This window comes from Taudactylus pleione, unplaced genomic scaffold (assembly GCF_031769625.1).
Source record: "Taudactylus pleione unplaced genomic scaffold, aTauple2 ptg000276l, whole genome shotgun sequence".
Classification (NCBI taxonomy): Eukaryota; Metazoa; Chordata; class Amphibia; order Anura; family Myobatrachidae; genus Taudactylus; species Taudactylus pleione.
In genome coordinates, this window is record NW_028284678.1 from 6,180,943 (window position 1) to 6,205,576 (window position 24,634).

A 24,634-nucleotide genomic window follows, 5' to 3' on the forward strand; every position below is an offset into this window, starting at 1 on the left:
CTTCCCATCAACATTCTGGAACTGCGGGCGGTTTATCGGGCCCTGCAGTCGTCCGGTCCCGCTCTTTACGGACGGCCGGTTCAGGTGCAGTCCGACAACGCCACCACGGTGGCGTATATCAACCACCAAGGAGGAACTCGAAGTCGGGCAGCAATGTCGGAGGTGTCTCGCATCCTTGCTTGGGCGGAGTGTCACATTCCAGCGATCTCGGCAGTCTTCATTCCCGGAGTCCTCAATTGGGAGGCGGACTTCCTCAGCCGTCACGACGTGCATCCCGGGGAATGGTCGCTTCACCCAGAGGTGTTTCAGCTACTCGTGGACAGGTGGGGGCTGCCGGAGCTGGACTTGATGGCCTCCCGTCACAATCACAAGTTGCCCGTTTACGGGTCAAGGACAAGAGACGCAGGCGCCAGTCTGGTAGACGCGCTGTCGGTGAAATGGACGTTTCACCTGGCATATCTGTTTCCTCCGATATCCTTACTTCCTCGGGTTCTGTGGAAATTCAAGCAGGACGGCGGCACGCTCGTGCTGGTTGCTCCGGCGTGGCCCAGACGTCCTTGGTACTCCGATCTGAGGTGTCTCTCCATCGACGCTCCGTATCTTCTTCCTCAGCGTCGGGACCTGTTGTCTCAAGGGCCCTGCCTTTACCCGGATCTGGGTCGGCTGTCTTTGACGGCGTGGCTCTTGAGACAGCCGTCTTGAGGTCTAGGGGTTTCTCCAGTTCAGTCATTGGTACCATGCTTAGGGCACGCAAGCCTGCCTCCGCACGGATTTACCACAGGGTGTGGCGCACTTACTTTCAGTGGTGTGAATCCAGAAACTATGATCCTCAGGTGTTCCGGGTTTCCAGAATCTTGGAGTTCCTTCAATCAGGTTTGGACCTCGGCTTACGCCTGGCCTCTCTGAAGGTTCATATGTCTGCATTGTCCGTGTGGTTTCAGCGACGGATTGCTACACTACCGGATGTTCACACCTTTTTCCAGGGTGTTCTCAGGATACAGCCTCCCTTCGTGCCTCCTGTGGCTCCTTGGGACTTGGCGGTGGTGCTAAGGGTCTTGCAGGGTCATCTTTTTGAGCCTCTTGAGGCGGTGGACCTCAAGTGGCTGACGTTCAAGACCGTTTTTCTCCTAGCAATTGCTTCTGCCAGGAGGGTGTCAGAGTTGGGGGCGCTTTCCTGTCGCCCTCCTTTTCTGATTTTTCATCAGGACAGAGCGGTGCTCCGCACTCGTCCTGAGTTTTTGCCCAAAGTGGTCTCGAAGTTCCACATTAATCAGGAACTTGTTGTGCCAGCTTTTCAGTCGCCTGATCTTTCAGCTGGTGAGGCTTCCTTAGATGTAGTCCGGGCACTTAGAATCTATGTGGATCGGACTGCTTCGGTTAGGAAGTCGGATTCTTTGTTTGTCCTCTTCGGTTTTCACAAGAGGGGTTGGCCTGCCAACAAGCAAACGTTAGCCCGTTGGCTTCGTTCCGTTATTTGTGAGGCTTATGCACAGGAGGGTTTACCTGTGCCAGCCTCTGTTAAGGCTCATTCCACTCGTTCTGTGGGTCCCTCTTGGGCTGCTAGACGTGGCGCCTCCGCTGTTCAGCTGTGTAAGGCGGCCACTTGGTCTTCAATTCAAACGTTTTTGAGGTTCTATGCGTTTGACACCTTCGCCTCTCAGGATGCATCCTTCGGGCGCCGGGTACTCCTTTCAGCACAGGAGCGTCCCCGCCCTTAGTTGAACTGCTTTGGGACATCCCCAAGGTCAACCCTGTGGACCCCCTATGGACCCTGAAGTAGAAAACAAGAGATATGGTAAGAACTTACCTTTGTTATCTCTGTTTCTACGAAGTCCATAGGGTCCACAGGGCGCCCGCCCTGACGCACCTGGCTTCAAATGGGCTGTGTGGCTGGTCACCGGTTTTCCGTCTCCCATTTCTGTGAGTATGGTTTCTTGTGTGTTCCAGTCTTCCTTCTCTCTGTTTAGTCTCCTCCTCCGGCCTTAGCTGCTTACCAACTGAGGTGCCTGTGGCCGGGGCGGGGTATAGAGGAGGACGGACCCAAGTGCATCCTGGGAGCAGCAAAGCTTTAACTGCGTGGTGCCCATGGATCCAGATCCAGCTATACCCCAAGGTCAACCCTGTGGACCCTATGGACTTCGTAGAAACAGAGATAACAAAGGTAAGTTCTTACCATATCTCTTGTTATTCAGGGGCGTCTTTAGAGAGGAGGGGGCCCGTGTGCATCCCTGTCCCGGGCTGACTGACGCGGCTGGCCGGCCACCGCAGAATGAGTAGACTCTGGGCACTAGAGTGTGCCCAGAGTCTACTGCGCATGGTCAGATCGCCAGGGAAATGGCGCGGCCGGCGATTTCCTCACAGCGCATGAGAGACCCGACGCGGCACCTCGGAGAGGTACGTTTTAGATTACATTGGTGCAGGGTCACACCCTGCACCCATTATAGATACACCCCTGGTTATATTATCATATAGAAGGAGCAGTCAAACTTAATGTTCCAAAGTTAAATTTAGCTGTGGATAGCATTACTCTGGGAATGGGGTGCGGCAGCTGTATTAATAGTATTGGAAAATAAAATATATTTAGAAATATTTCCTTGTGTCCTACATTGTAATGATTCAGGCATGGGAATGTGTTTATAGTACAATGATTATTTTGAGAATTATCAATGTATTTTTACGACAGTGGACTATTTATCTACTAAAAATGTTGAGAATTTTTTATTTACGTTTTTTTTTAATAATATCAGTTTATATTATATTAGCTTTCCCTCCATATAGTGCAGTAGTACAAATTATGTGTACTCTATACAAGATGTAATACAGTTTAGGATCTATAAATATGCACTTCAATTGCGATGCCAATAAAATACCAGGTGCTCCCACACATATTAAAAAATTAGAGAAAATAATACAAAGTAGAAAATCATAATTAGGATATATCTGTAAAATATATTTTACTGGCTTTTAAAAAAAATAATGAAATAAAATCTAGCAGCCCACTGTCTCCACACTGACGTCAATATATTTGAATTGTGCAATGAGATAAACTATTTGTTACTCTATTAGTGAGATAGGCCAGCTGTGCTATGTAGGACATAGGGGTAGATTCACTAAAGCTTCTGAACATAAACATTCGAGGTGTTACCCATAGCAATCAATCAGTTTCTGTCTATAAATTTCTAGGATGCAATATAGAAAATATCTGATTGGTTGCTAGGGGCAACATCACCATATTTTTTAGAAGCTTTAGTAAATCTACTCTATAGAGCCTGTAGCACTGACGTTGCTCAAAATTACAAATGTCACTAATGAGTACAGTCTGTAAATGTATGACTCTACTCCTTTAGTTTGAGCTGCATACATTTTAAGGGGATGTGGTCAATATCCCGACCGCGGGGATTCCGGTGCTCACAATGCCGGCGCCAGAATCCTGACACTTGTCAGAATCCCGAGCCGGAATCCCGAAGGTAAGTAGCGTGGTTGGGGGGAGGGTTAGTGATAGTCACTAGGGGGCAGGATTAGTTTTAGGGTGTGGGGAGGGGGAGGTTAGGTTTAGGCACTAGGTGGGGGGATGGAGGACTAGGTTAGGGAGAGGTGGAGGGTTAGAATACTGACCGACAAGTGTTGGTATTCTAACCATGTCGGGATGCCGGCCTCGGTATTCTGACCACCGGCATCCATCCCGTACCCATCCCATTTTAAGATACAATATGTGGAATTTATAATCTAGCATGTATATACAGTATAGTATATATAGTAAGTTGTGCAATGTGCAATGTGACCAGTTTTATACAAACTGTATGGGGACAATCCAAATAGCCGCAAGTGAGTTAAGTGCGGCTGTATGCAGCGGCGTCCCTCCCGCGGTGTCACCCAGGGCGGGGAGGGACACACGCACATTCGAAAATGGGCATAGCCATGCGACCGTGGGGTGTGGCCTCACAGGCAGGGGGCGTGTTCTAGTGGCCCGAACCCCCGTGCCTATTAATTGGGGGGGTGCAGGAGGTACCTGTGTGCACTGCAGTGCCGGCCAGCTCCCTCAGTATCAGTGCTGCACTTAATGCTACAGTGCAGCAACCGGCTCCTGTCAGTGAGGGGGAGTCTGCACCTTGGGATCACCCCTTGGCGGGTTACACCCGGGTGCGGACCGCACCCCCCTTGTGATGCCACTGGCTGTATGCCACACTTACTGTACCACCACTCGACCTGCAGATTTTTGTTCGTAGCCCTGTAAGGGACCATGTGGGGCCTATGGGGTCTATCCAATTAGCAGCTAAATAGGCGACTTGCCGTTAAAACGCCAGAAAGGACACAGCAATTCGCCCCCCGCGATCTTATCTCATTGGACGCGATGATCGCAGCCAGCGCCCATCTGAGTAAGAATATGCTGCCGGAACTACTCAGCCGAGGTCAGGAAATCTGCGTTGGAAGACGCACATCCTGGCCTTGACACTTCCAGAAAATGGGGACACACTGATTTTCCAGAAAAAGGAAGACACTAGGGGGTGTAGCGGTCTAGTTACTAAGCAGTGTTAGGAGACAGAGTGAAAAGTGATAAGGTGCCAGCCAATCAGCTCCCAACTGTCATTTTTCAAACACAGCCTGTGAGATGACAGTTGGGAGCTGATTGGCTGGCACCTTATCACTTTTTTATCACTTTTCACTCTGTCTCCTAACACTGCTTAGTAAATAGACCCCTTAACTACTAAAGTGAGAGTTTTTAGAAGTGGAGACATTGCCCATAGCAACCAATCAGATTCTACTGTTTTTTGGGAATGCTGGCTGGCCTCATCTACTCCCCGTCCCAAAAACATGCAAAGTGCTGATCCTGCACATGCCCAGATCTCTAACAATCAGACTTGTATGAAAGTCTGAATTAGGCCCTAAGTACCTGATAATAAAAATATCCCCCAGCCCTAGCTAGTTATATGTCTTCTCTTAATTATCTTATAAACACTCCTTTTAGTCCATTTTATTACCTATGAGCATTTACCGTATTACTTACACAAGTGCCAATGTGCACGGGTATGTCTAAAACCAGTATGTTTCCAGTGGCTTGCTAGCCACCCCTTATCTCTAAGTTAGTTCTAGAGGTCATTTTCCCATAAGTAAAGCTCCCGATAGACCTCTTGTGAAGAAAAGGTTACTATAATTGTTGCTAAGAGATGAGAGACTTCATAACTAAGGAGTCATAGCCAAGGCCAAATGCATATACAGTAAGAGGAACAACCTCCCTGTGAAGACAGACTGCGAGCAGCTGAGAAATTAGAAGTAGGACTTCATCAGGTACCTCTCTGCCCCTTACGAGGTTTCCTCTGGCTAATAATGACCGGCTGCCAAAAGTGCAAATGGTTGTTGAACCTTGAGATCCCTGACAATTAGTTGACAGCGATTTTACATAACTGAAAAATATTATTATTATTATTGTAAACCGTCACTTATATGGGCCACAAGGGGTCTGCAACGCCTTACAAAGTACATAATCAGAAAACAGTGCAAACATGACATGAAAATAGTGCAAATTGCACAGCATATGCACTCGTACTACCCACAAAAGAGTGCATAGGATTTGGTGTCGCTGTTGGTAATGGGGAAGACAGTATGGTATAGGTCAGGTAAGGAAAAGCACTAAAGGGAAGAGGGCCCTGCTCGTGAGAGCTTACATTCTACACTCATGGTGTTCTTGGAATTATGGATTTTCCTAACAGAGCCAACCCTTGGTCGTAACTTGGTGCTGTCCTAGTCTTGCATCATCATCATCTAATTAAACTCTAATAAAGGACATCTGCCATCTTCATTTAGTGGAGGTGGCCATATTTTTGTCTGTACCACTATTTATGTGAATGCATTCTTTTTGCTAAGAACTTTGACATCACTCGATTAAAAGAAAATAAACAAAAGCCATACGGTGCACAGAGTAAATGTTTTCCTAAAATAAATATAGTGTCAATTTAATAAAGAGCAGTAGACGGACTTGTGGTTCCCCAGCTGTTATTGAATGTCAGCTCCCAATAACTACATCCTTGCAGCCACAGACTATTAACACTCTTGTATTGAATTTATAAAAGGAAACCACGTAGCACATGCAATCTACAACCAGGGAGGTCTATATACCACACAACAAACAATACACCACACAAAGATAAAGGACAGAAGTAATGGTCCTATTCAGTGTTATTCTTGTACGTGTTATAAAAACAAAACAAAAACAGAGCAAGTGAACGCCCTCAGAAGCGATCATGATGCCAAGCCATGGACAAAGGCAGGAAAACGGACGGCAGTAGCAGTCAATGAGTATTAGTGATAGTGCACGGGGGGGTACAGTGCAGGAAATGACGGCTCAACATGCAGAGTCCGACATGTTGTTCGTATGTCAGTGATACTCTGTTAGCTATCAGAGCAGAAATACTCTGTGTTCTACAGGAGAAAGGAGGATGAGTCTGCACTGTATCTTTTACATGCTGACAGCCAGAGAAAAATGGTTTCAGTTAAATGTCTGCAGAGAAATAGTTTCACTTCTTTATTTTATGGTTCGGCCTGTTCTGCTTCACTGGGTCACTAATCTAACGTTCTCCGGTGGTGCAGTCTGTGGGGATACTTGCTAAAAAAGCCAGGTGGACTACAGGTAGAGATAGCTAGGAAATCACACCCCGCACGGGATGCAGTCATTTACGATGTCGACAATCAAAATTTCAACAGTTATGATGCTGACATTATTTAAATGCTGACATGGGACACATGCCAATATCTGCAGAATGTTGACATGCTCAGGATGTTGATGTGAAATGTCAACATATTCAATGGACCGGAGGGTCAGGCTGCGGCAGGGGAGGGTTAAGGATAGGCCTAGACTAAGACTAAGCGGAGCGAAGGGGGGGGGGTTAGGCTTAGGCTATGGGAAGGGAGAGTTAATGTTAGGCTATGAGGGGGTTATGATTAGACACAAGGGGGAGGGTTAGGTTTAGGCTATGGGAGGGGAGAGTTAGTGCTAAGCTATGAGGGGGGGGTTGGGATTAGACACTAGGGGGAGGGTTAGGTTTAGGCTATGGGAGGGGAGAGTTACAGTTAGGCACTAGGGAGTGAGTTAGGGTTAAGCACTAGGGCGGGGGTGGGGAACCTTTTTTCTGCCGTGGGCCATTTTGATATATATATATACACAGTCAGGTGCATAAATATTGGGACATTGACAGAATTTTCATAGTTTGGCCTCTATTCACCACCACAATGGCTTTGAAATGGCCACGACCCCTACATGTGACGTCACGGGGTCACAATTGCTGGTGATTGCAGCAATGTCTGGAGCATGCTGAGGACCGTCTGAAGCATCCATGAACGCTCCAGGCGGCACTGCTGCATAGATTCTGGCTGCAGGGTGCCATTCTAGGCACACTGCTAGCCAGATGAGGCTAGCAGAAAAAAGCTCTGAGGGCCAGACCAAATGATTCCGCGGGCCTTATACGGCCCCCGGGCCTGAGATCCCCCATCCCTGCACTAGGGGGAGGGTTAGGCTTAGGCTACGTGAGGGGAGAGTTAGAGTTACACTATGGGGAGAGTTAGTGTTAGGCTACAGGGGTAGGTTAGGGTTAGGCACTAGAGGAGAGGTTAGGCTTAGGCTACGTGAGGGGAGAGTTAGAGTTACACTATGGGGGGAGTTAGTGTTAGGCTACAGGGGTAGGTTAGGGTTAGGCTACGTGAGGGGAGAGTTAGAGTTACACTATGGGGAGCGTTAGTGTTAGGCTACGGCGGTAGGTTAGGGTTAGGCTACATGAGGGGAGAGTTAGAGTTACACTATGGGGAGCGTTAGTGTTAGGCTACGGGGGTAGGTTAGGGTTAGGCACTAGAGAGGAGGTTAGGGTTAGGCTACGTGAGGGGAGAGTTAGAGTTACACTATGGGGAGAGTTAGTGTTAGGCTACGGGGGTAGGTTAGGGTTAGGCACTAGAGAGGAGGTTAGGGTTAGGCTACGTGAGGGGAGAGTTAGAGTTACACTATGGGGAGAGTTAGTGTTAGGCTACGGGGGTAGGTTAGGGTTAGGCACTAGAGAGGAGGTTAGGGTTAGGCTACGTGAGGGGAGAGTTAGAGTTACACTATGGGGAGAGTTAGTGTTAGGCTACGGGGGTAGGTTAGGGTTAGGCACAATGGGGAGGGTTAGGCTTAGGCTACGTGAGGGGAGAGTTAGAGTTACACTATGGGGAGAGTTAGTGTTAGGCTATGGGGGTAGGTTAGGGTTAGGCACTAAAGGGAAGGTTAGACTTAGGCTACGTGAGGGGAGAGTTAGAGTTAGGCACAGTGCCGGATTATAGACGGAGCGGTCACCGGGGGGCCCCCACACCTTGAAGGCCCCCACACTGCTGAAAATATTGACCAGAACCTGGCCACTCTGTCCTCTTCTGGGCGGCTCCCGAGACATCATTACTCACACTGCCACACTCACACTGATAGATGTGATAGATGGACTGTGGAAGCCTAATGCCAGAAGTGCCCGTCCCCATCAGAAAGCTGATGCTGCAACAGGTACTCTCCCCCTCCCCTTCCTCCCTCTCTGTCTCACTCCTTCCTCTTCTCTCCCTCCCTGTCTTGTCCTCTCTCTCTCTCCCTAATTCCCTTTCTCTCTCCCCTTCCTCCCTCTCTCTTAATTCATCTCCCTCCCTACCTCTGTCCCCTCCTCCCTCCCTTTATCTTCCCACTTTCTCCTACCCCCTCTCTCTCTCTCTCCCTCTCCCTCTCTCTCTCACTCTATGGGCCTGATTCAGCAAGGATCGCTGATGTGATAGCGGCTGCAATCACGCACACAGTTCTGTTGTGAAAGTATGCTAATAATTGCAATAGCAAAGCCCTCGCAGGGACAACATGCAGATGCCCACTTCCCCTCTCTTACATACGTAATGCCTTGCAATCCAGCCAAAACATCGGTAACGTTGAAGCACATCGGAGCCACTCGCACATTTGAGGCAGGACCGACCCTACCATCAGGGCCGGCCCACGCAATATTTTTGGGAGTGAGTGAGCTTCGGCTGCCGCTGCGGGGAGTCGGGCGCCCACTGGTAAAATCTCAGTGGGCTCCCGGTTATTGGAGCCTCCCTGCGGCGGCCAGGGGGAAGGGGAGAAAAAAGTGTGGCGGTTGCGGCGGGACGGTGTACCCTCTGCTGGCTGTCGCCCTACACACATGCGTAGTCGGCCTAACGGGCCGGCCGGCCCTGCCTACCACTAAATTGCTAACTTTCCTACACTCAGTGAGAGTTCAAGCTGTGTATGTCATCGCAGCGGCTAATTTATGCATGCCCCTGCAACGGAGTTCAAACGCACTGCCGTGTCTTCGTTTCTCTGACAACCCCTCCCCCCCGTCACCTCTCCGAAACAGTCCTTCCTATCAATCACTCTGCATTGGGTCTGCGTACTCAGGGCCTGATTCCAGCATCGGTCACTACCGATACTCTCCAGTGTTTCCAGCATCGGTCACTACAGACATTCTCCAGTGTTTCCAGCATCGGTCACTACCGATATTCTCCAGTGATACTCAGCATCGGTTATTACCGATATTCTCTAGTGTTGATTCCTGGCCAAAATATAGAAATATAATGCTGGCGCTAGGTGGTGATATTAAACACACATATAATAAAAGCAGCTGCCTTCCTGAAGAGAGGAGCGCCAATCCTCAATACAATCAGACCAAGAAAAAAAGGAAAAAAAAACACAGGTGGCGCTGCTATATGTGTAATAAAAAACATAAAATATGCAATTGAGAAATTAAAATTTAATTAAAGTAAAATATACATGATAAGTACTCCCGGGAGTGTAAAAGGCAACATGTATTAAATGTAAATATTCACCCCAGACATATGAATAAATTTAAATATAGGTAATATACCTAACAGATTGGTGCTAGATAAAGACGTTTGGATAAACACTGTTGCTAACTGTGATATTCAAGTCTCTTTATAAGAACCAATGTAGCCAGACTGTAACATCTGATATGCACACCAGTAATATCCACAGTTCTCAGGTAAATCACAGTACTGAATAGAATACACCGTGGAGGCTCTAAAGAGTCCTCATAAGTCTCTAAACGGTGAATTGACAGCTAAAAGAAAGTAAATACCGTGGAGACTCTCGGTGCAGTCCTGGTCAGTTTCTACGCGGTAATTAGTGTTCCAGGTGATACTTTGCTATGTGGCAGCAGGAGTATTATAGTTACCGTCAGGGAACTTTAGATGTAGCATAAGCGGAGGGTGTCCTGAAGCGATAGCCCACTGGGACCAACGATGCAAACGCCTGCTGTCAGCCCCCGCCAGGGTTCCTGTGCAGCGTTACCACCTACAGGTGTCCGCGCTGTCGTAGTCACGGCTGTGCAAAGCTGTCAGCAGAGGTATGGTGTTCCGAGAGCTAGCGGTGAGATCTGTATATCAGAGCCGGCTGATGAATTGAAGGCGGCCAAAAAGGCAAACGGCTTCACAGAGTGTCTGGTGTACAGCCGGAATCCGTGGACTTCAACGCATTTCTCTGCACACGGCAGCTTTTTCAAGAAGCAGAGTTGTCTTTCTGTCAGTTGCTAATTCCCGGGTCCCTGACCAGGGCCACAACCTGTTTGTTGGGCACAGCTCATGTCCCGCTTGGAGGGGTCAGGGTCACTAGTGAAAACCACCAACGAGTTAGACCATGCACCTCTGGTCAGGTCTCGTCAACACCCGGAATTAGCCGATGAAGAAGTCCTATATACTTCCTCCTCATCTACTGCTGCCTCCCCATCTAGCCCCCTCAACTCCCAGTGCTCTGACTGGAAATCTCATGGGCCAGGTCGTCACTAATGGGAGGGTTACAGGTTAGTGACACTCCCCTCCAGAGTCACTACAGGATCAGCCAGGAGACACTGTCAGCTGACCACCAGACATGAAGTCACTGCTGGAGCTGGCTTACACGCCGAACAAGGTAAGTTACCGCTGGACCACCAAGAACATTGTAATCCTGTCTACATTTTATCAGTGTGGACATGATGAATGTCAACAAAATATACAGAACCCACTCCTCAATCCTGGTGATGGTTGACCATAATTTAGTTCCATCACCACAGTATGATGTCGGTATCAATGCACTCCATATGAAGTTTCTGATTTACAGATTCTGACATTGAAGCTGCCATACAGCACTTGCATATAACCATATAGTATACACTATGGGGGTGATTCAGCTTAGGATGGATTCAGTATGATTCAAGCAGCTTTGCAATTCCATCCTTGCCACTCGCAGACTGGGATCACCTTTGCGACCATCGGTCACGATGGTGAACGGCGTCAGGCCGCCGCCAGCTGAGTAAACCTCAGCTTACTTGCGAGGCCAGGAAACTAGATCCCCTGGTCTTGCCACTCCTGGAAATCGAGGCCGACACGCCTCGTTTCCGGGAACGCCGGCCGTCTCTGCACCGCTACTTAAATGCCTCTTATTAATTACGACAAGTACTGTACTGTATGTTTCTTTTCATTTTGTTAAGATGTGTTTAAAGCTTTTATTTTATTTAAAAACATTTTTAAAAAGCATTTAATGTGGGAAAGTAGAAAGTGACTATTGATGAGATGCACGGATGCTGCTACTGCTGCTGCAATATGAAAAAGCAACTTGAAAAACTTACTCTATAGTGAAAACATTTTCCTTAACTTCAACACGCCTGGACAATGTCCTGAATTATCTGTTACTGACAATAACAATTCACCAGACGTAAACTGCCGGGCTCCTTCTGGAAAAGGAAACCAAACACACTGCAGCTGCTGTGTTTGCATCTAGAGTAAAAACTGCTTCTCTTACTAGACCATTAAGCTAAATGCACCAGCCCCCGTCACATCCTCTACTACTAATAATATAATACCCAACACACACACATAATCATCTCACACTGTAAACATCTTGATTTATAGATATCTTCCCCAAATTGCCTCCTCTCTGGAGATCTCCACAGTTTGCTCCTTTAGACACTCTCCCGCCCGTTCTTTCCTTTTCTGTTTGCCCCTGTTTATGCTTGTCCTGAGCCTGTGCAGCATAGAGGCAGGGCCAGATTAACCTTGAAGCGGACTGCGCTACAGCTCCAGGCCTCCACATAAAAATAGGCCCATCAGCATGATGGCAAGATAAATACCAGCCACCCAGGTGACCACCCGTTTGGCCATTTATCTTTGTATTAAAATTGTATTTCTATGCAACGACCTCATTGCTGCCAAATCCAAGGGGCCACTATGTATCTACTGCTGTAACCACAAGGGTGACCTCAATTAACCTTGTGGTTACAGCAGTAGATACAATGTCGCGGTTCCCAGCATAGACTTCAATGGAGAATTCTCCCCATAGAAGTCTATGGGGAGACACGCTGACTGCACACAGCCAATTAGCAAGCTGCTCCGACGGAGATGCCCGCTGATTGGCTGGCGGCTCCTTCAATGACGGGGCCCACATGTGCCCCGGTCATTCGCGCGGAGTAAAGCTATGTGGAAACACATAGCTTTGCTCAGTCCGTTTGGATTCGGGAACACCCCTTTTTTTGTTTTAACCCTTTGCATGCCTTCTTGGAGAAGAGGACCTGAACTACGCGTAGGAGAGGTGAGTATGGATTTTTTTTTTTAGGTACTCCTATGGATTACTTCGGATACTAGGTGAGTATGTGTGATAGTGAGTGTGATAGTGAGTGTGAATGTATGTTATAATAAAATTTTACTGTCACTTTGTATGTTGTCTTTTTTACGTATTGCTTTGTTTGTGGACTACAAGTGCCAGCGGGCTCGTAATGCCACGCATGCTGGTATTTGTGATTATCCAAATACCAGCATGCGGGGGAGGCTTGCTAAGACGTGTTGTTCCACAACTAAAGAGAATATTTAACCATTTCTTATACATTACACATACACTATCAACCCGGCACCCACCGCCCTAGGGTGCCAGGGATATCCCCGGGCTATCAGCCTAGGCCAGGGGTGCTCTGGAGAGGGGTACCCCTTTATTGGTGGGATACTCAACTCCCCAGGGATCCCTGGCCTGGGATGACTAGCGATCAGGGCTGATGCTGCGACTGGGGGGCCTGGTGAAAGAGCTCCCCTGGCTGTGGCATCAGCCCCCCGCTAGAAAGGGTCCAGGGCTGGTTCTGTGAATTACAGGGAGACCCTACACAAATTTTTCCCTGCAATTCCAGAACCAGGACTGGTTCCCATAGCCCAGTGCTGGTTGTACTGAGTACAGGGAGACCCTACGCTAGAAAGGGTCCAGGGCTGGTTTTAAATATACGGGGAACCGCACTCCATTTTTTTTCTCCGTATATTTAAAACCAGCTCTGTCCCTGCTGCCTGGTGCTGGTTCGTAAATTTACAGTGGAACCCTACACATTTTTTTCCCTGTAAATTTAAGAACCAGGACAGGCTGGCAAGCCCGGGGCTGGTTAGTCTTTTGGGGGGGGACCTCACGTAATTTTTTCCCTAAAATTTACCCTATATTAACCATTTACAGAAATAAACATAAACAAATCACAATGATTTGTGTATGTTTCTGACCATCTCGCAGCTCAGGGGGTTGAGAGTTTGTAAAGTGATTTTGACAGAGAATTTGCTCCTATCTCAACCGAGCTTGTCATCCCAATTCTTGGTAAATATGAGAGATGTATGTTTTAGGTGAAAAGTACTTCCGATTTGGCCCGATGGTGATTTCATTCGAGATTGCTATCTCATCTGAGTTTTACAACTCGACAAGCGAGTCGATGGCCGGGCAGTGCGCACGAATGGCGTGCACGAGCCCAGGAGCGAGCGAGAAATCACTCTCTCCGGCGCTCGCATCCAAAAGGGGCGGCTGTCGATGTTGATCGACAGCTCTCCCCGTTTGGCAGGCGGGTCGGGGGGGTGGCTGGCCAAACGGAGGCGTTCCCGAAGGAACGCCTGCCGTTTGGGGGCGGCCCCACTGACATCACGAGTGATGTCAGTGGTGAGCTTCCGGCTCTATTAGAGCCGGAAGCTCACTGGGGCTTGCGGCAGACGAGACCCTACCACAAGGGTCTCGTCGCAAGCCCCGATGGTCGCGACCATCGCGAACATCACCAGAAGGCCGGTCAAAAAAAAGCCCTTCAGACCTGCGAGCTGCCTCCAGCAGCGAGCGGGTCTGAATCAGGCCTCTGTTCAGTTTTACCAATTCTTTCCACTGCAGTCCTGTTACAATTCATTACTTCCCCCACTAGTTTTATTATTATCATTTATTTATATGGTGCCACAAGTGTTCCGCAGCACCTTACAAAGTACATAAACAAATAGGTGACCAGAGACTTACAGTACAATACAATACAATACAGGACAAGGACATGGATAATATACATTGCTACATGATAGACCATAACACCCACCTAAGCAGCAGAGCATAAGCAACCAAGTCTTAGGTGCCCTAGTGGGGAGTAAGAATAGATGAAAGTAAAGTAGGCAAAAGCACAAGAGGGAAGAGGGCTCTGCTCGTAAGAGCTTACATTCTACAAAGGAGAGGCAAACAAACAGGTGTGACACAGATGGGCAGACGGGGAGGAAGGAACATGTAGCAGCAAGTTAGGATGAGAGCTAGAAGGCTATAAAGAAGTAGTGGGTCTTGAGAGCCCATTTGAATGATTGTAGAGAGGTGCAGAGTCTGATGGGGAGAGAGTTCCAAAGGTGGGGAGCAGCACGGGCAAAATCTTGGAGGCGGGAGTGGGAAGTAATCAGTTGGCATTTTAGGCGACGTGCATTAGTTGAACGAAGGGTGAAGAGAGATGAGAGCAGAGATGTAAATGGGAAAAGACTTGAGTGAGGGCTTTGTAAGCGAGCGTGAGAACTTTGAATTGGGTTCTGAAAGGGAAGAGGAGCCAGTGGAGGGCTTGTAGGAGAGGGGAGGCAGATGTAGAGCATTTGGAGTGGAAGATGAGCCGAGTAGCAGCATTGAGGACAGACTGGATAGGAGAGAGATGAGATTTGGGGAGGCCAGATAGGAGGAGGTTACAGTAGTCCAATCTGGAGATGACAAGTGAGTGTATGAGGGTTTTAGTAGCATCCTGGGTGAGATAGGGTCTGATCTTGGAAATATTTTTGGGAAGACGATCAGCTTAGTCTTCGACATATTAAGTTTAAGAAATCGCTGGGACAAGTCAGTAGAGAGGGGGAGAGATCAGGGGAGGAAAGGTAGATCTGAGTATCATCAGCATCGAGTTGATAATGGAGGTCAAAGGAGCTTAAGAATTCACCTAGAGAGGACGTATAGAGGGAGAATAGGAGAGGTCCAAGAACAGAACCTTGGAGAACACCTACTGTAAGAGGCTGTAGGGTGGAAGAGGAGTCATGAGAGGAAACGGAGAAGGATCGGTCAGAGAGGTAGGATGATAGCCATGAGATGGCAGTGTCACGTAGACCAAGGGAGTGAAGGATTTGCAGCAGGAGAGGGTTGTTCACAGTGTCAAAAGCAGCAGAGAGGTCAAGGAGAATGAGCAGAGTGTAATGGCCCTTGGATTTGGCAGCAAGGAGATCGTTGCTGACTTTCGTGAGGACAGTTTCAGTTGAGTGGAGAGAATGGAAGCCAGACTGAAAAAGACCAAGGAGGGAGTAGGAGGAAAGAAAGGCAGTAAGGGGTTTTTAAATAATACGCTCAAACAGTTTGGAGGCAAAAGTGAGGAGAGAGATGGGTCGGTAATTAGAGAGAATGTTAGGATCAAGGGTAGGTTTTTTAAGAATGGAGGAGACAAGGGCATGCTTGAATGCAGAAGGGACAGTGCCTGATGAGAGGGAGAGATTAAGGAGGTGGGCAAGATGAGAGCATGCAGAAGGAGAGAGGTAGCAGAGGAGATGGGAGGGGATGTCAGAGTCGGTAAAATGGATGGAGAGGGGTGATCCGGGAAAGGAGGAGGTGGAGAGCTGTGGGGCTGGTTGGAGATGATGTCCTGACGTATGGAATCAATTTTAGATGTAATGTAGGTAGCAAAGTCAAGGGCAGAGAACAAGGAGGGGAGACTAGGAGTGGATGGGCAGAGGAGGGAGTTGAAGGTGGTATAGAGACGCTGGGGATATGATGACTGGGAAGAGATGAGGTTCTTGAAATATGACTGTTTAGAGAGGTAAAGGGCAGCACTGTAGGATGAGAGCATAAATTTGAAATGGAGAAAATCTGGCTTAGAGTGTGATCTTCTCCACTGTAGCTCGGCAGTTCGTGAACACTTTTGCAGGTATCTGGTGCACTTGGAATGCCAGGGTTGAGGTGTGGATCTGCGAGGGTGAGTAGTGATAACTGGAGCAACAGAGTCAAGAGCAGAAGTAAGGGAGGCATTGTATAGAGAAGTGGCTTGTTCAGGGCAGGAGAGAGAGAGGATAGGAGAGAGAAGTGAGTCAAGCAGGGATGCTAAAGAATCGTGGATAGCCTCAATGTTACACTTAGTGATGGTGGCTTTAGGAGGTAGAGGATGGGAAGGAGAGAGGGATAGGTTAAAAGAGAGAAGGTGATGGTCAGAGAGTGGGAATGTGGACTTGGAGTAATCAGAAATATCACAACGGTGAGTGAAGACCAGAACAAGCGAATGCCCACTCACATGGGAGGGTGAGGAGGTCCATTGGGAGAGGCTAAATGAAGATGTGAAGGTGAGGAGTTTGGTGGCAGAGGATTCTATCAGATACTACATATTGTGTCCTTATAGGATCTCATACAAAAAAAAAATATTTAAGTAAATGTCATACAGATTATTACTCATTGTGTAGTTAGGAAGAGGTGCTTCTCTATCTGAGCCAACAGGGGGATATTTCTGTTTATGTAATCTTTTGTATAAAGTAATTTAGTAGCTATACTTGTTTAATAATTCACTTTTATACAGAATTATTTATATGTTACAACACAGCAATCTCATAGTGCAGAGTGACTCAGTGACTATGAGCACCTGTTTCAGTGTAAACAGTACGTAAGTGAAATCATGTGACCCACCCATCATAGTGACACTAACCACCAATTCAGAAAATAAGTTGTGGCTTCCAGTATTTGTCTACATTGTGTTTTGTGTTAGTATGCAAAGATTGCTGGAGCAAGTCCCCGCAGAGGAACTCCAAGGTCTCTCTATGCTTATGCTGGCGGATAGGCTTTCCAAGAGGAAATCTGTTATCTTAGTGACATGTTCCCTCTTCTGGCTGCAACAATAAACAAACTGCTCAAAGAATTAAACAAAACCCACACAAATGTTTTCTATCAAACAAATACACACACACACACACACAAAAAATAAATCTGTAGAAGCTAAATGGCTGCTCTGGAACAAAAACACATTTCAGTATAATCTAAATAACAGGTTGGATTAATGAACTTTTTTACATTTAGACAGTTTGACTGGAGCCTCGCTCAGCTTACGTTACTCCGTACTGTTCATGTTAGATGCTGGGATTGGGGACATGTAGACCTGGTCCCCTCCCATGGTAAACCTGCAGATATAACAGACGTTTGCCGAGCTGAAAAATGATTCACTTGTAACAATTATTATTGATAATTATAATAATAATAATAATCACTTTTTATGTGATCTATAACTCTGTTTGTCTTTTTCCTTACCAGGTGGAAAAGCCTCTAAGTAAGTATTATTTTATATTTTACATGAAGTTAACCCGAAATGTAAATCAGAACTTAATTGTTAACACCAGTGATTTGCCTGGCTCCCAGTAAGGTGTGTCGTGTGTAAAATGGGAATACTGTACCACTACTATAAAATATAAGGATATTAGAAGTCGACAAAGTGCTCCTTGACGTTATAAAACCAAGAGGCCGCAGGCTGAGTTGGCGTCCTCAGTAAGGTGATATATTATTACTGAAGATACAGACATTTCCTAGGGAAAACAATATCTACCACTATCTATACATCTATCTCATATCTATCTATCTATATATATATATATATATATATCTCATATCTATCTATACATCTATCTATCTCATATCTATCATATTTATATATCTATACATCTATCTCATATTTATCTATCTGCCTCTCTATCTATACATCTATCTGCCTCTCTATCTGTCTATATATCTATCTACCTCTCTATCTATACATCTATCTGCCTCTCTATCTATCTATATATCTATCTATCTATCTATCTATCTATCTATCTATACATCTATCTCATATCTATCTATACATCTATCTCATATCTATCTATCTATCTCATATCTATCTATCTATTAATCTATCTCATATCTATCTATATATCTATCTCATATCTATATATCTATCTCACATCTATCTATATGTCTATCTGTCTGTCTGTCTGTCTGTCTGTCTGTCTGTCTATCATGACTGTTACTTTATTTCATCTATTTTATTTCTTCTGCAGGAAGGAGAATGCTCATAAATTGGCATCACAAGCAGAAAGTGTAAGTATAATATAAATTACTTATTTTATGTATAACAGGAAACAGACGTGCATCGCTATCAGGAGTATGTTTTAGCCGTGGATCGTTTTTATAAGACTGTATATTAGAAACAATAGAGGCCGGATGCTGGGTGTAATATGCGCCTGTTTGCGGAGTGAATATTGCATGTTTTTATACTGCGCATGCTAAGGAGTGGAGCGCACCCCAGTAACAGGGGTGTAAAAGTCTTATCATGTGGGCAAAGTTTGGTGAGGGCGTGTTAACGGAACTGTGGGTGATGCAGAGGTGGACATATGCGTAGATACGCCAGTTTCCAGAGCTATCCTTTACACCAAGTGTCCACTGATGGTGATAGTGAGCAGCAAAGCAAGTGTGCGCATAGGGGCAGGTATATAGGCGAATATACATATTTATTTCCATGCACATAATGCGGGAACAGCGAGAGCTCAAATTGCCTTTAACTCAGCATAAGACCCTATGGGGAGATGTATCAAGCCTTCTAAACAATAGAGAAGTTGCCCATATGCTGTGGATCCTGTTCAGGTTGTGGGTCCTGTTCATGCTGTGGATCCTGTTCAGGTTGTGGGTCCTGTTCATGCTGTGGGTCCTTTCCAGGTTGTGGGTCCTGTTCATGCTGTGGGTCCTGTTCATGCTGTGGGTCCTGTTTAGGTTGTGGGCCCTGTTTAGGTTGTGGGTCCTGTTCATGCTGTGGGTCCTGTTTAGGTTGTGGGTCCTGTTTAGGTTGTGGGTCCTGTTTAGGTTGCGGGTCCTGTTTAGGTTGTGGGTCCTGTTCATGCTGTGGGTCCTGTTCATGCTGTGGGTCCTGTTTAGGTTGTGGGTCCTGTTTAGGTAAAGTGCCAGTCATCTATGGCATGATACCTTTGAACTAGTGGATGGTGTTTGTAAACGATGGAAAAGGATTTAGGGTGGGATGTATCAATCTAAAAAAATGCTGTCAAATCTCCTAAAACATTTACTACAATACATATGGTTCCCCATATGTATTAAAATTGTCTACAGCAGATATCGGAGATACCCGCTGATGAGGACCACCAGCACAGCAATTCCCATAGAATTCTATGGAGTGCGATGTGCTAGCATGCAGCAATCTCTGGAGCGTATAACTTTCTGGAGCTACTGTCCGATAAGCATTGCCATCTACAGATGGTGCAGCATTGAAGCCTAAGCAGTGATTCCCAAACTGGGTGCCATGGTACAATGGGGTCACTGACAGACAGATGCAGGGGTGCCACAGGCTGGTAGTCCAGGACCAAATCAAATTATTTATGGTCAGTTTGTTTGGTGTCTGCCAATCATAAATATGTGGTCAAGCAGAAGCACAACCCTGTCCACCACCACGTAACTGACCCTCAGGATGACTAGTTAGCACAACTTAATTACTTTGATAATTGTTTCTGAATTTTCTCAAGAAACTTTTTGCCTAGAGGTGCTTTGAAAAAATGCTGATACTCCTGGACGCCGTGATTCAATAAGTTTGGGATTCACTGGCATAAAGGGGTTCTTTCCATGAACAGTTCCTCTCCATCAGATCCCTCACCTTCCCTCACATATTGCTCATGTACAATAAGACTCCCTGGTCATAAACCTGGAACAGTACTTCGCTGGGACAGCTCTACATCGGAAGAGCTGTCCCAGGAGGGTAAGTAATAAACGCTGGCCTGCATGCTATTGGGGGCGGGTTATATCACAAAGCATATGTGATACTTGACACATCCCAACCATAGAGCCTCAAGATTTTGTAGGTTAAGTGTTGCAAAAGCAAAACCCTCTAAGGATAACACAATAGCAATGTAAAATATAATAACTATGGAATATACTTGACAGTAAAATGCACAATAGTATAACCCAGTGGTTCTCAAAATCAGTCCTCAAGTCCGTTCAACAGGTCATGTTTTCTGAGTTTCTTTACTCATGTACAGCTGAGATAATCTATTTTGCTGGATCATTTGTTATCCTGGCTGGGAAAGTATGACCGGAGAGCGGACGAGATGGGGGCAAGCGGGTGTGGCTGGGGTTGACACGGCAGATGTCTGGTCTATTACTACTAGTACCAGCAGCCAAATAGGAGACTAGATATGATGGGAATTATGGTTTGTATAACCTGGTGGCAATGAGAGGTGTCAAGTGAGAGGGTGGAGACATACAGTAGCTAGGGCTGTCTAGAGAGAACAGGTTCAAAGTGTACCGATAATGTGATGACAATTATGGAGGGGGGGGGGATTGGATTCGGAGTCACCTCAAGTAGTGTCCATATGGGGACAGAGACTGCTCATGACTTCCTGTGCATACCAGTCTTTCCTGCAACCTAACATAGATTTGTTCTAGCACACACGTAATCTTTGTCAACAAAATGGCTGCATCCCCTGTGTGAACTTGTTGGGCTTAATTCAACTTAGATACCAGTACCATTTGAATGATGGGGGCAATTAAGAATTTAAGCAAAACAAATGGAAGACATTTTAGTATGGGTTTTTTTTTTATATATATATATATATATTGGTCAATAGAAATATAACCTTTTGTTGTGTTTTGTTTTTTTTCAGGATTTCAAGCATACAAAGTCTTTTGTCATATGAGGAGACATTTTGTGAAGGCGGCCATTTTAACCACTTCCTTTCCTGAAATGACACACTCCATTGTGAATACGATAGACTTAAAAAAAAATATCTATTTTTACATGCGATAAATGTAACTGACCATGTTCTGAAGAAGTAAAGAAAAAAATCACTTTGTGCATTAATCTGGATCAGCATATGGGTATAGCAGTTGAATGTTACCCCAGTACATATCTTCCAAGGGAGCCTGCTGCCGTTTTCACAGCCAAGGAGATTCTGCAGCCTCACGGAAGTTTTTCCGGTGTGAATGACATTTGCAGCATGCCAACGTTCCAGGATTTTTTTTTCCTTACACTGTAGATGCTAAATAGTGATAAATAGTACACAAGAGTTAAAAACCACTGGAGTCCCTTGAATATAAAGCAGTTGTGCTAATGTTAACCCATTCAGAACTCAGGGGTCTATGTACTAAGCCGTGGAGAGAGATAAAGTGGATGAAGATAAAGTACCAACCAATCAGCCCCAGTGACGTGCACTGAGGTCAATGGCTGGGGAGGCACACATGTATAAAAACACAGTTTTTATATAAACACTCTGGAGCATTACAGGGGAGGGATTATTCCCCTGCCTACACTGACATCACATCCCTGATCAGATCCTAACTGTCATTTTTCAAACGCAGCCTGTAAATTGACAGTTAGGAGCTGAGTGGTTGGTACTTTATCTCTGTCCACTTTATCTATCGCCAAGGCTTAGTACATAGGGCTCGATTCAGATCCGCTCGCTAGATGCATTCGCACACAGCGAAAGTATGCAAATCCGCGATCGCACGCCAAGGCAATAGCCCGCCCACTATGTCTTAGCGTGAGATCACTCTGTGTATGCAGGCGCCCACTTTACCACGTCATGTCCAGGATGTGTATGCAACCATCGGTAACATCGAGTACCATTGGAAGCGATCGCAGCACTTGTGGCTGACCCTACCCTACCGCAAGCACTGCGAGTGATTCAGTGTGATTTTCAACCATGTGACGTATACTATGACACATCTTAATTATGCACGCCTCTGAAACGGCGTTGAGAAGCTCAGACATGCCTGCGTTCGCACCACCATTCCCCCGTTTTCATGGACCATCCCCTGTCACCACCCAGAAATGGCTTGTCTTGTCACTCTAGCTAGCAAGCTATGCGCAGCGAGCGAGCGTTTCCCGATCGCTTGGACTGGTTTGCGCACGCGCACTACGATGCGTATGCATGCGCAGATTGCAAAAATCGTCTGGCAGCCTAGCGAGCGGGTCTGAATCAGGCCCATAGACCCCCTACGTCTTTTATAGCCAATTTGGTGCAAAAAAAAAGAAGCAATCTCCTAAAGCTCTAGCCTATCCGTGCCAAAACTAGTTTCGTGTTATAAAGTGCTGTATGCGATATTTGACTGATGTATTGTTATATAAATAACTAATACTTTTTACAACTAGACATTTAACATGGAACATAAATACAACACCCCACAGAATTGTATTTTCCTGGGATTCTAAAGTGTGGTTTTATTGCTGCTAGGACAGCAGACATTATTCTAGTGGAACTGCAGTAACGCCCTAGATGTACGCGACATTAGGTAAAGACAAAAATGTCAAATTATGTACTGGAATATCATTTTTATAGGAGTAGCTAAACCCCAGTGATAAGTCTATTTTGGTAAGGTTCATTATGTGCGTCAAGAATTTAAATATAATCAGATTTTACTGTTTCCAGATTTTGATTGGGTTGACCACATTGTACTCCCAAGGTTTCATAGGCTTGTAAATCCTACATGGGACTCTATAGTAAACCCAACCAAGGGCAATATCCTTGCCCCATCCACCCCCTAACCCTCCCTTCTTGTGCCTAAACCTAAGTCTCCCCATTCATGCCTAAACCTAACCTTCTGCCCTTAGTGCCTAACCCCTCCCCAGTTGTGCCTAACCCTCCCCCCCAAAACCTAATGCTAACCCCGCTATGCTACCTAAACCTAACATCCCCCCGCGACTAACAGCTAAGACGCCCTCGACTTATCTCTTTCGGGCTAGCATCTTGTCTGTATTCCGGCGTCGGGATTAAGATAGGCGTCGGTACTTCTACGCCTATCTTAAGTCCCGTGTCGTGCTTCCACCGTCGGGATTCAGACCGGTGGCATACCGTCCACAGGTCTGGTAACTACATCCCAGCCTGACAATAAGCAGTAGATTTACTAAAACTTCTAAAATGATGTAATGGAGGTGTCACCCATGACAACCAATCAGATTATAGTTATAATTCCTTTAGTGCATTGTAGAAAATGATAGCTAGAATCTAATTGGTTGCTTTGGTCAACACCTCCACTATTTACTTTTAGAAGGTTTATTAAGTCTACCCCTAAAGACGGATCAGAATGACGTTAAAATGGTAATAAAAACAAGCTGGATGGACAAAGGTCATAAATGAGGAAGGTTCTATTATGAATCCTTTAATGGCAGCAGCTGCTTCAAGGTGAGGACACACAGACATCTGGAAACGATTGTAAATATGCTGAGGCTTTAGGATTTGTGAATAGTTCCATCAATAACACAAACTGTTTTGTTCTCTCATCTGAGATATTCTAAGTATCTGTCACTTGTAGAATAGTGTATAACCGGTTATTGCTAATCCACTCTATAATTAAAGAGCGAGAGAGAGTTCTTTGGGAATAGGGTAACTAAGTCACATCCATTGTTTTATATTATTCACAAACTATGCATTATTGGAACTATATTACTACGTTCGTAACGCTGAGAAGCAGCACTAGTTAAAGACAAAGGGGTCTATTTACTAAGCAGTGTTAGTAGACAGTGAAAAGTGATAAAGTGCCAGCCAATCAGCTCCTAACTGTCACCTCACAGGCTGTGTTTGAAAAATAACAGTTGGGAGATGATTGGCTGGCACCTTATCACTTTTCACTCTGTCTCCTAACACTGCTTAGTACATAGACCCCAAAACCTTGTACTTCATTTTCGCTTCAAAAAAGCGTTAGAATCGCTTTCATTAGGGTGTCTCAATATAGTGTATTATGGGGGATATGTGTCAAACCTTCTAAAAAGGACAAGTGGAGGTGTGGCCACAGCAACCAATCAGCTTCTAACTATTATTTATCAAGTACATTTGATAAAATGTTAGCTACAAGCTGATTGGTTTGTACTGCCAACTCCTCTACCTGTCCCCTTTATAAAGTTTGATACTTCTCCACCTATGTACTTAGTGAGCATTCCCATGTAACGTAATCTACCAAACATGAAGACTTCTGCGGCCCAGCAGACGTGCCCTTATGTGCCTGTGAGGAGGCGTATCTTTCGTACTTGCTACAGGGCATGTGCAAAGACTCGCTAATGATGACTTGTAGTAATGAGGCACATTACATGATGCCGATGCGGCATCTTGAGATGTGTACGGCTCTACGTATGTGTAGAAATACGTTATCTTTTTGTGCATTTTTTTCAATTTTGAGTAATTTACGCCCAATTCTGCATCAGTCCCTGCTTATGTATATAGTGTTGGTTCATTAGTTACATTCGTTTTTTTTTTCTCTCGGGGGCAAATGTACGTATTAGGACCGATTTATTTATTTTATTTTTTTCAAAAAGTGCCAATTTGATTTTTGCTGCTCGTTTTAAAGCAGCAGTTTCTTTAAATACAAAAT

At 45.8% G+C, this 24,634-nt stretch overlaps 1 protein-coding gene across 1 annotated transcript in view; it reads left to right on the plus strand.

Annotated features, from left to right (window-relative positions):
• JAM2 (junctional adhesion molecule 2) overlaps window positions 1-23,786 on the plus strand; it is a 120,656-nt gene extending 96,870 nt beyond the window's left edge. Inside the window, exons 8-10 of the mRNA XM_088481629.1 lie at window positions 17,555-17,570; window positions 18,331-18,370; window positions 20,935-23,786. Coding sequence (XP_088337755.1) covers window positions 17,555-17,570; window positions 18,331-18,370; window positions 20,935-20,967 — 89 coding nt within the window. The 3' untranslated portion in view covers window positions 20,968-23,786. The remainder of the gene's footprint in view (window positions 1-17,554; window positions 17,571-18,330; window positions 18,371-20,934) is intronic.
• Window positions 23,787-24,634: the final 848 nt, after the last annotated feature.